At 34.4% G+C, this 12,047-nt stretch overlaps 2 protein-coding genes and 1 non-coding gene across 3 annotated transcripts; 1 reads left to right on the top strand and 2 right to left on the bottom strand.

The window, feature by feature from the left end:
* Nucleotides 1-3,034: 3,034 nt before the first annotated feature.
* Nucleotides 3,035-5,165, bottom strand: LOC115960794 (putative non-specific lipid-transfer protein 14). The gene is made up of 2 exons (XM_031079785.1): nt 4,779-5,165; nt 3,035-3,266 (listed from the first exon to the last, which is right to left on the bottom strand). Exons 1-2 carry the CDS (start codon nt 5,138-5,140, stop codon nt 3,257-3,259), a joined length of 372 nt encoding a protein of 123 aa, XP_030935645.1. The 5' UTR covers nt 5,141-5,165; the 3' UTR covers nt 3,035-3,256.
* A 207-nt stretch (nt 5,166-5,372) lies between these two features.
* On the top strand, nt 5,373-5,446 carry TRNAV-AAC. The gene has a single exon. It is a non-coding gene; the product is annotated as a tRNA-Val (tRNA).
* Nucleotides 5,447-5,503: 57 nt separating this feature from the next.
* On the bottom strand, nt 5,504-9,006 carry LOC115958848 (RHOMBOID-like protein 3). The gene is made up of 5 exons (XM_031077100.1): nt 8,575-9,006; nt 6,961-7,124; nt 6,459-6,622; nt 5,976-6,226; nt 5,504-5,834 (listed from the first exon to the last, which is right to left on the bottom strand). Exons 1-5 carry the CDS (start codon nt 8,868-8,870, stop codon nt 5,720-5,722), a joined length of 990 nt encoding a protein of 329 aa, XP_030932960.1. The 5' UTR covers nt 8,871-9,006; the 3' UTR covers nt 5,504-5,719.
* Nucleotides 9,007-12,047: the final 3,041 nt, after the last annotated feature.

Below are 12,047 nucleotides of genomic sequence, written 5' to 3'. Positions count from 1 at the left end.
AAGAGTAATGTGGGAGAAGCACATAACCGGAAAAAAAAAAGTTGTTTGATTGTGCATTATATTCTCTTTTTGGACCTTTCTGACTCCAATTTTGGCCCCTAGTAATTATAAAAGAGGGCACACACAAAAACCTTTTTATTAGTGGTTGCATCACGTGAAAGCAAAATCTTTTTGGCAAACTGAAATGTGATTTAGCATGATAGCTAGTAATATGTCCCAAATCATTTCACTTAACAATCATAATGAATGGAATTACTGGACTTGTGAACTGTTTTCCATCATTTCTTGCAAAGCAGTATTTGAATTGGTTTGGTTCGCAGAAATAAAATAAGACCAATATGTTGTGCAGTGTGAGTGACTGGGGCATGCACCAATGGACTTGAACGGCTACAGAAGCATGTTAGTATAGTTAGGGTCGGTTTGGTAATATTATTATAGTAATATTGCTTGTATTTTTTAGAAATAAGTGTGGGTGAAAAAGTGTATGAAAATACGTGTAATACTATTTAAAAACTGAAAACTGTTGTTTAAGTGCATGTACCAAACAAACCCTTAATTACTCAAAATCTTTTATGATTGATTGTTTGAATTAGAACATCAGGAGGCAATTGGTTGTATCGGTCAATGGATCAAAACAAGGTTTAAATCTTAAACAAATTTGATTCAGTGCAGTGAATCTCGACAGTTATGTTAGAAGTATGGTGGATCTTTGTAAAAAGTAAAGGGACAACTCAATATCTTTATAAAAAATAAAACAATCGTTCACGCTACATAACCAAAAATAAAAATTATGTGTGGAATAATTACAATTTTTGTCTCTCTTTTTCTTTTAGTAAAAAATTTGATGCTTCTTCCAACCACACAATAGAATCATCAACATAAAGAACTTGCTTCATGCGGCCTTGTTTTGTCATATTAAATATTTCGTGTGTTTGTATGAAAATATATATGATCATTCTTGTTAGAGAATGGCTCTATTTTGTCATATTAAATATTTTGTGTGCTTGTATGAAAATATATATGATCATTCTTGTCAAAGAATGGAGAGGACAATAAATTTATTTATATAAAGAAATTTCTACCATGGTATGTTAAATAACTTATACATTGCAAGATGAGCTTCAAATGTCAACATAAAAAGGCTTCATGTACTCAGGTTAATTATTTAAAAGCTTAAGAAAACAGTAGCTATAGCAATCTCCTAATTTTTATCTGACTTAAAAATTAGTCTTTCAATTCAAATTATTTCATATCAAAACAATAAAATTGTGTAATTCACTCAAAATTAAAATACTAATATTGGTTAGGGGGTGAGAAGAACATAAAGAAAGATAATACCAAAAATCATTAAATTAAATAAAAATTAAGAATAATAATATTGCCTTTTGTCATCTATATTTTTAATAAATTCATTTTTTTAGAGAGTTTTAACATATGACATTCGCTTCTGATGGTAGCTCTTTATCATCAGACCTAATCATTAATCGATTTTTAGTATCGGCGGGGATTGAACTCAAAATCTCTTATTCAACCATTAGAGATTTTATCAGTTGAGTTAATTAGAACCCGCTAATAAATTCAATTTTAGAATAGGTGCTCTCGACCCAAACTTGTATTTTTCCATTTTTAAGTAAGTGAATTGAAATGTGTAGAATCAACCAAAGTGGACCGAATTGGACAAAACTGGACCAAAATGGACTGTATTGGACCGAATTAGATCGAAGCGGATAGAAGTGACCGAATGGACTGATGTACACCGAAAGAACCAATTTGACTGAAATGGACCGAATCGAACCAAATTGGACCAAACTAGACCAAATCATTGGCCACATCACCATTTATTTTGATTTGTTCTTCTAATTCTTTGATCATATTAAATATATTAACCAATTGAATTTACACATTCATCTCAATTTTTTTTTCTAATAATATATTGGATAGTTTAATATATTTATTATTTATATTATAAAAAAATTAGAGAAATAAATCAATAAAAAAAATTGTGATATGGTCGATGTCGATGATGTGGCTCAATAGGAGGGTGGTAACATTAGATGTTACTATGGGGCCAGATAACTTATGATCCGGCCCACGCTCTACTAGGGCCCAGGGCCCGTGCCGAGGAGGGTTTTTACCGAGGACGAATAAGGAAAGGCCGAATAGCCTAGGGGCACAGCCGAGGATGACCCTGTCCTCGGCATTCCAAGACTTCAAAGGGAAGAGCAACATCTCGTTGAAGGCTGCCCCCAAAAAGCCCCCTGAAGAAGAGGCGAGTAGAATGGGACCCACGTGGAGGTACGGTGTGGAGCTGGTTCAAGGTAAATACGTCCCCTCCGCATTAAATGCGCCCGCAAACATCCTAACTATATTAATGAGAAAAGACGCCTGAATAGGGTGACTTCGGTTATCGCAACTAACAAAAAGCAAGGGGAGGTAGCCGATGGGACAGGTACTTAAGTAGACACCTGCCTGATCAACAAGTGGAGGGCTAGGATCAACCAAGAAGGGCTATATAATGTGAAGGTTGATGCGCCAAAAAGAGGGCTGGGAAAAAAGGCCAAAAACCAAAGCCTCCCAGACCGTATCGAGGAGAAAGACTCCTCGAAGCGAACATGGCTTACTTTTGTATGAACACCATGGTTATCCACCGACCAGTGACCAAGGCCTAGCCCTTCAAACCCATGCTCTACAAATGATATTGTTTGGGCCCTCTTTACGTACGAGTCCAATATCATCTTGGGGTCGTCACGAATTGAGTCCCTACAGTTACGATTCAACTTTTATATATTATAAAGATAGATTAGATGTGCATACTTCATTACAATTTATAATGGATTTCGTTTCACAAAATCTAAAACAAGCTTGTTTAGGATTTTTTCGAAGTCCCAATTTGTGATAATGAATTTGCAAATGCAATTGCTGTGTGAATTAGTGATTTCGCAACTTAGTCGATCAAATTTATGGGCATCCAGTGAGACACTTGCAGCACAAAGGTATGTATCTTGGGTGCATGCATGCATCTACACATTTTAACTTTTTAAGATCCTGATGGATCTGTGTTTAGTAAGCAAGCAATGCATATATATAACAAGATAAAGTTCCCCATTTATACAAGATTGACATAGGTACTTAATGCTAAAAGCATCACTTATTTGCATCATTGAAGATCACCTGAAACCCCCTCTAGCTGAAGACAGGCTTCTTATTTGGTCTTCCTTCCATATCTTTGATCGATCTTCATTCTTATCACCCCAAGTCAAACTATGCTGCAAGATTCATGTGAGATTAGTAAGTGTTAGAAACCCTGAGATGAGAATAACATAAATGGGCTAGGAAAGTTTGTACTTTATCTGGACCAGGCACTCTTATGTCAAAACTTTCCACTCCTAAAGCTGGCCCATATTCAAAAATCATTTTCATTGTGGTGCTTTACGGTTAGAATGGGGCCAAATATGGATTAGCCTATTACAGAAACTTCTAAGAATACTCACATTAGGGGAAAAGTGCAAAATTTTACACAATATAGCTTATAACTCACATGCATGACAATGTATTATTGTGTAAATATCCAAACTTGCTACAATAACCTTATATATTTACACGGTTATTGTAGCTGTGTAAATCATTATATTTTTTATTTTATTCTCTCTCTCTCTCTCTCTCTCTCTCTCTCTCCATTTGCACAGCTGATCAACCATCCAGCCACCACCACTCAACCACCACAACCCACCACCACCCAACCATCGCAACCCACCACCACCATTTTAAAACACATAAAAATCCAACCACAATTTCAATAGAAAATCAAAACCAAAATCAACGGAAAATCAAACCCAAAATCAACAAAAATCAATGGAAATCAAACCTAAAATTAATGGAAAATCAACCCCAACATATCAAACGAAAAACCCAAAATAAACCATCAACGGAAAACTATCAACCCAAACCCAAATCATCACAGTCTCGTGTTTGCTGTCGCTGACAAATATGGACTAGCCTCCATAGCCATTGCCGTGAAAGAAATCTAAGAAAAGGGAAAATTTGAGAGAGAGAGAGAGAGAGAGAGAGAGAGAGAGAGAGAGGTTGAAAAGATTGCAATGAGAGTGAGGCGGAGAGTTTGAGAGAAGGGTTTTACTAGTTTGGGATGAGAGAATGAGAGAAGGAATGTGTGAGTTTGAGCGATATTTTAATAAAACAATAATAAAAAAGATATAAAAATTATTATTTAAATAAAAGAGAGCGTATAATAGATAAACTGATGTGGGTATTCTATAAAAATAACTATGCAAAATAGAAAACGTAGGTTGTTATGGAAAAAAAGACGGAAAACTTTAAATGCTCTAAGGTTAGCCTACTCATTGGTCATTTGGTCTAGAAATATGGGCCTAAAGAGTTGGATAAGACTCTTAATAAACCATCAATGTTGGACAAGAAAATATATTTTGCATTAGATATATCTTCTCTTTTTTATATATATATAGGAAAATGTTTTGCTACATGTTGCTTTCTTTTTGCTCCTACATCATTATGCAACAATTGTTGCATACTAGTATTTAAGGCCTATATATTGTGGGAAAGAAAATCTATATATCTCATACTATATATATATAAAGGAATTATTGATGATAGACGGGCTGTGAATATATCCTCATGTTTTGAAATAAAATGTCCATATATTTAATACATGAGGTAATTATTAACACTGGACAATAATTCAGGAGTGCATGTGTGTTCTATGAGAGAGAGAGAGAGAGAGAGAGAGAGAGAGAGATAATTACAAGTTGCAATCGGTATTTGGATCAACGGTGAAGCCGAAAGAGACTCCACAAAAGCCCGGCAAGGTAGCAATAGCTGTGCCATTGGGATTATAGGTGGTAATGACATTCATCAGGCATCTACAAACATATCTTCGACTGTCGATAGAGTTAGAAATAAGGTCCAAGCTCATCATGGCATCACAACATGGTGATCCTGGAAAAGGATCTGGTGAACCATACGTGATAAATGTAGAGCAAGTTGAGACTAGTGTTGTCACAGCTGAGCACTCATCAGCAGCAGATACTAATGAGGCAATTGATAGTAACATCAACAGCCCAATAATCTTTGGTACATTTTCGCTAACCATTTGATTGGTTCCCATTTCCTTCTTCTACTATTATAACACTAGTTGCTAAGGATTCAAGTATAATATAGAAGAAAAAAATTTATGGTTGGAAATTAAAATGTTGGGTTGGTGTAAAATGAGGATCGTGTGTCCTTCATCAAGTTTGTGTGAGTTTTATGCATGCAAAGCGTGCATGTGTATCCACAATTCTACACAAATCTTGCACGTGTTACTCCCAATTAAAAAATTCCGTTTTTGCAAACACCAAGGTGTCGTGGTGTAGTTGGTTATCACGTCAGTCTAACACACTGAAGGTCTCCGGTTCGAACCCGGGTGACGCCACTTTTTTTTTTTTCCCCTTTATTACCTTACCTTAAAGTTGATCAACATTAGATCGTATTGATTCTTGACACAATAATGCACCAAACAAGCAGATACAATGGAAGAATGACTACAATTTACGCATACATATGAAAATTTTAGAAACTATGGCACCAATCTTAAAAGAGTAAAAGCATATACAACACAATAGAGCAAAGATCAATTTCAAAAACAACTATGTGCATTTACATACGAGGGAAAAAGACACTAGAGTAGAAGACCCTTCTAGGAGGCTTAATTTTTATCACAGTTCCATCTGGAAGTGGGTACACAGGTCACATAGTGACACCAGGGGCAATGATCATTCCCATTCTCTCCTCGGAAAAGCATCACCAATGCAACTATAAACCTGCATCATTTTAAGCACAGAAAAAACAATTTAGTGTTTGATAATTCCTAAAACACATGAACTAAATCTCAACAATATGTAATAAAATCTAATCAATTGACAAAAAAAATTTTAGTTTTAATTATTGGAAGAGTAACTTACCCAACAATCAGCAGAACAATGGAAATAAACCATAACACGTATTGGTAAGCCTTGTATTTGGTTTTGACAGGAATGCCTGCAGGGAGATTCCGCTGGTCTAACCACCCAAATTGAGGACGGGGAAGCAAAACAAAGCCAAGGAGGAAACCCGTCAAAAATCCACCGATGTGGGCATAATTATTAACATGTGGCAAAATTCCAAGTCCAAGGTTGATGACAATGATGACCAGGAGTGTGATCATAGCTGCACCCTATGGAAGAAATTGAGGAGAGAGAATTAGAAAGAAAAAGAATCAACATAATAACATGAACAAAGATTTGCAACCATTACGTTTTTTGAAGTGAAGTCTAAAAGTACATGCAGTAACAGATAGCAAACACACAATGGTATGGAAACAAAATTGAAATTATAATCATGACTAACATAAAATGTTTTGTAACAAGCTCTGTAAGACGCAGTAGCAATCAGATAGCATGACTAACCTTGTTAGTATAAATAGTCCAGTTTGTGATAAGTTCTGAAAGCATTGCTCCAAGAAGCCCAAAAAGAGCGCCAGAGGCACCAACGGAGATGTTGTTTCTAATAAATAAAGAGGAAAGTACACTCCCACCAAATCCTGACAACAAGTAAATGACTCCAATCCGAACTGCCAAATTCCAAGAAATATATCAGCTCACAACATCATAATCAAATTAGAAGACAATAAATACTTAAAAGGTTGGATTAGCTCTTTATCATTAATATATATATGAGTCAAGTTCAAATGCTTTTATTTTTTTTTTTTTTTAAACTTTACTACAAGTTATTTATGAAGATTATAACAGGAAAAGATGGGCAACTTTAGCATGGGTTCTCACGCATGGTTTTTCAAGGATTTGGTGAAAAGCTATAAACAATTACACAATGTTTACCAAATCTGATTTATATTCATTAGTCAGCATTACATTATTTATATTAAAAAATTTAAAAGAATGAGCAACATACCAAACCCAAATTGCTGCTCAAGGCGTATGCCAATGAAGACCAGGCTCAGCATGTTTGCAACCAGATGAATAACACCAGCATGCAACCAAATGCAAGTGACAAGTCTCCATCCTTGATGCTTCTGAACAACTTTAGTCCACTCAAGCGCTCCCAACCTCTCCAATCTTCAAGAATTACCACAAATGCTTTTAATTGAATCATTTACTTCACAAATGACAGAAAAAGACACCCAAATAATTGAAATGCTTGTACTTTGATCAGACATTCTATCTACTGTATAAACCAAAATTCATTCGTGGATCTCCTTTCAAGAAGGAAACTATCCATCTCATCACCCACAAGAATATGATTTGCCACTTGAAAATACAGAAAAACCCAGTGATCAATCATCAAAAAGGTTTCTTACCAAAAAAATTATTTTGATCAGAAATTCTATTCAATATAAACCAAAACTTCCTGCAAGCCCACAAAAGGACTCGTTTTACTATTTATAAAATCTTTGCCATGGACAACCAAGCTGGACTTTTAGATAGTGTTGTCCTTGATAAGAACTTCAAATTAAATCCAAGTGAACCCAATTCCATCTTAAATCACACACCCAGATCCCATGACATGCCAGATCAATAACAACCAAAGCATACTACTGAATCGAATATGTTAATAAAAGAACCATTTAACAAGATCTAACAAATTTTACCAATGCAACAGCTAATCACACTCCACAATCCAGAATTAATTTAACAAATTTCCAAGAAAATTTTGTGAGGCAGGAACTAAGAAATGGCATAGTTAAATTTGATTCCACAACAGAGTGAAGGAGAGGCATTGCAGTAGTCACCAAACTCCCAGAACTACAATTCCACGCAGGTAAAGGGCTATAAATCACTTATTCATCACAAGCCAATCCAAATTCTGGAAATTTATTGAAAAACAGCAAATACAGCAATGATTTGCAAAAGATGAGAATTTGGATCGCAATCTAATTACCAAAAGTAAATCATGTTTAACCAATCCAACAAAGTTCCACACTTTCAGCCCCAAAAGTCGAACCAGTCAAAAACCATTAAAAAAAGCACTCCAAAGTCCAAGTAATCGAAATCATGCCACTCAATAACACTTTTCAGCTAAAAAAAATCTGAAGGAGCAAACATCTATTAAAACTTAAAAGCTGCCTCAAAGAACAGACCCAGTTCTCAAGATCCACCCATATTTCACCTCAAATCATTTTATCAGTCAAAAATAAAATAGTAAAAATTAACCTACACCAACAATACTAATTTCATTCATCTGTGAAATCTATCATCAGTTAAAGGAATAAGCAGGAGACACCATGTCATAGAACTGTAACCTCAAAACAATAATACAATCAAAGCGCCCCTATTTGATCACAGTCCCAAATTCGAACCAAAATAGCAAATTCTAAATTTAAAAAGAAGAAGAAAGGAAACAAGAACCAGAAATTGAGAGGTGGGTGACAAAAGAAATTCAAACAATCACACACGCATACACACACCAATTATAACAGTTACCCAAAAAACAGAAAATAATAATAATAATAATAATAATAAAACCCAAGATATGGGGTGTCTTTAGAATTAGAAACGAGTTGCTCACGTTGAAGAAGAAGGACCAAACAAAGGATTGAGCTTGAGAGGCTCAAAGGAGAACCGACCAAGAAACCTCGCTACACAGTTCCCAGGATTGTGCTTGGGACAGTTGTTGAAGTACATGGAAACAAGGAACATAGCTACGTTGGCCACCACGAACACGGGAACCAACCAAGAAGTCCAACGGGTCTCAGAATCATCAATCATATAGGAAGAAGAAGAGTGCGAGTAGCTCCCATTGTTTGCTCTGCTTTTCACTTCCCCTGTTCCTCCTCCTCTGTTTTCAAGATCTTCACCACGCATTTTCTCTCTCTCTCTCTAGAATTCTTAGAAGAGAATGTGTGTTCGAGAGGAAGATTATGGTAAATGGAGTTGGTGAAGGGTTTAATGGAGTGTGCGTGTTTGTGTCAGAGAGAGAGAGAGAGTGGGCGAGGAATTTCAGGTTTCTAACTGCAATTGTTTAGAAAGGGAAGTGTGTGTAACATTTGGTGTGTTGAGAATAGGAAACTACTGCTACAACTTTCAGAAACCAGCCAATCGTGGCTTGCCACGTTGGAGACAAGAGGGGAAATGAGTTGGGTTTGTGTGATTTTATTGATGTGGTGGGTGTTTATTGGTTTAGTTGGTTTAGGGGTGTGGTGAAGTGGGGACAGTGGATTGGTGCTTTCTGTACTCGAAGCTTCGCTATTTTTGTGAAGCTAACTGGAAGTTTCGGTTTCGCGGTCATTTTAACTGACACTGCCTTTTTGATTCGTGGGAATAGGGTCATTTTAAGAAAGTAGAACTGAGTGATTTGCTTTTAATCAGGAGGGTTTAACACTAATCCAAAATGCTACCCAAACCTTTTATAGGAATGAAATGGCCAGGATATCCTCACCTGTCCTGCACCATCCCCCACAAGTTTTCCCATGAGAAGATAGAATGGAAAGATGTTCTGTGTGTGTGTGTATATATATATATTTATAATTTATTTATTTTAATAAATATACTATTATTATCTTCAAAATTTTTTTTTTTCAATCTTGGTGCTCAAGCATTTGCATCAATTAATGCAAAATAGAAAAAATTATCAATTTTAAACATGCAATCCTCAAAATTACTCACATTAATCAAGTTTAAAATTTGTAAATTTGCAAAATTGCTGCAGTAAGATAGTAACGATGTAAATTTACACTAACTTATTCGCTTTGCATATAAATTTTTATTCTTTATTTACTTATCTTGAGATTAAAAGAAGAGAATAGATAATGGTTATTGTGTGTGAAGAAAGAAAAACAACTAAAAAAAATAAAAAATAAAATTGATATTTTTAATATAATGTAGTATAAAATAAATAATCTGATATGTAATGTTTTAAAAAGTGAGTATGTAAAATAGAAAAAATAGGTTCTTAAAATAGACGGAATTTTTTGCCTGATGTGAATGCTTTTACAATTGTTCTTCTTTTTTAGCTCTCATCTATATTATTTATGATCCGTTTGGATTAAGGGGGAAGGAATGGGAGTAAAATAGAGTTTGCCAAGAATGTTCTGCTCCCCATCCCTCCCACTCATTCCAAACGTGCCATTAATTTTCTTTTCATGCAAGTTTTTTCCAGATTGAAGAGGGGACAAATCTCTCTCTCTCTCTCTCTCAAATAAATACTTGTTGCGGTATAAAACAAAGCATCATATGATAAAGTGGTCATGGTTAAAAGTTAAAACACTTTGATTTGGTTTTTGGCACAAGATTAATTAGTAAAATTGAAGATAAAAAATCATTACTAGTATATGCTTTGATTCTTAGATTTGGTTATAATAAAATTGCAAGATCAATCGAGTGGAGCTGGCTCATTTAATAATTGTCAAAAAGTTGGTGACAACATATGCAAAGTGATATTATGCTATTAATTAATGGAGTTCTTTTTCAGGAACAAACTTGTTCCACAATGAGGATGTCAATTCTATTCTCAAAGAATACAATGCTTTCCGATTTCTCTTAGAAATTCCTGGTACAGTTTTACATTGGGTTTGTCCTAAACCAGTAGCTTGTAAAAGTACTTTCTATATATTTATTGCTTACTATATTGAATCACACAATTACGATAACAAAGCATCAGAGTTGCTCTTTCTTGATGCCTTTCTAATGCATTAAAACATCAGCATATGCTCCACAAATCACATAAAATGAAAACCCAGACTTGATTCTGTTTGTTCCATCGTTCATTGTAATAATAGCTGAATAAGGCTTATTTGTAGAACAGTTTTATACACGTTCTCAAAGTCATAAACTGGTCTCATCAAAGTCACTGCTGATTCTACATTTAGCTTTATTCCCTACCTTTAGTCTATTAATTTAGCTGATGCTTCTCCTTTTGTATTGTTGACAAATGACTACTCATAAAGCATAGAGTTTTCTTCTTCTTCTTCTGCTTCTTCTTCTTTTTAGTACACACTTACTATACAGGGAAAAGAAATGCTACACCTCTCTGTCTTGAGGGCCCATATGGATTGAAGGAGAAAGAGGGGGAGTGGAAGGGAGTAAAGTAAAATTAACTAAAATAAATAAATAAATTTTGACCCAAATTTACTCTACTCTACTCTATTCTCCCTCACTCCCCCTCAATTCAAATGGACCATAAGAATTAGTCAGAAATTTATTGAGCAATTTAATATTGTCCTTTGCAATCTTAAGGCTCTTAATCCTCAATTTTCTTTTAGCCAAATCTTTCTACAAGTCAGGTTATTACCCCCATACACTCTTTTGATGCTCTTATACATAAATGTTATGTTTGAGAGTTTCAACTTTGCCCCCTCTCCCTAACTCCACTTAAATGTAATTTGATTAGTTTTGTTCTTTCTTTTCTTTTTGTTGAATTTATTTTATGTGTTTTTGATGATATACTTCTTTATATCATAATTATAAATTTATAATCAATACATTATCATCTCGTTTATATATCAAATTCATTTGGGGAAAAAAAAAACTTTCTTATTTTATCAATTTCTTTTAAACTTCAAGATCTATTAAAGGAAAACAAAGATAGAGAAAAAAAAAGGGCACCAAAGAAGTTAGGGGAAAAACATTATTGAAACCATTGAAAAGTGGGGGGAAGAAACTTATAGGAACTTAAATTCTTTATGAAATAATGTATTCTTCTTCATAAAAATTGTGTATAAGCAATAAAATTTTGGGGATAGTTACATAATTATACAGAATTACTTGTACTTAGTGTTTATCTAACTATTAAAATCCTTTTAATTATAAGTGAAGTTTTATTTTATTTTTTTAATCTTCAAAAGGTTAACTTATAGGGAAAAAATAATCATTAATAAATAAATAAAATATGATAAATACTATATCTTTGTAAGTTTTTTTACATCAATACACTGCTCATAAATGACTTTTATAGAAGTACATCATGTGCATGTGTGTTTGAGTGCATGTGCATATATAAATTTTGTCTCCCACCCTGAATCAAAACTTGGCTCTACTCTAGAG

The sequence above is a fragment of the Quercus lobata genome, chromosome 9 (assembly GCF_001633185.2).
Source record: "Quercus lobata isolate SW786 chromosome 9, ValleyOak3.0 Primary Assembly, whole genome shotgun sequence".
Taxonomy (NCBI): domain Eukaryota; kingdom Viridiplantae; phylum Streptophyta; class Magnoliopsida; order Fagales; family Fagaceae; genus Quercus; species Quercus lobata.
This window is presented reverse-complemented; position numbering and strand designations above follow the sequence as displayed.

Bases quoted from the DNA above. Each gene is read 5' to 3' on its own strand.
- LOC115960794 (XM_031079785.1), bottom strand. From the start codon at position 5,140: ATGGGAACCAATCAAATGGTTAGCGAAAATGTACCAAAGATTATTGGG.
- LOC115958848 (XM_031077100.1), bottom strand. From the start codon at position 8,870: ATGCGTGGTGAAGATCTTGAAAACAGAGGAGGAGGAACAGGGGAAGTG. The intron at 6,227-6,458 runs GTTAGTCATGCT...TTTCTTCCATAG, and splicing joins GGACTATTTATACTAACAAG to GGTGCAGCTATGATCACACT. The intron at 5,835-5,975 runs GTAAGTTACTCT...AAAATGATGCAG, and splicing joins ATTGTTCTGCTGATTGTTGG to GTTTATAGTTGCATTGGTGA.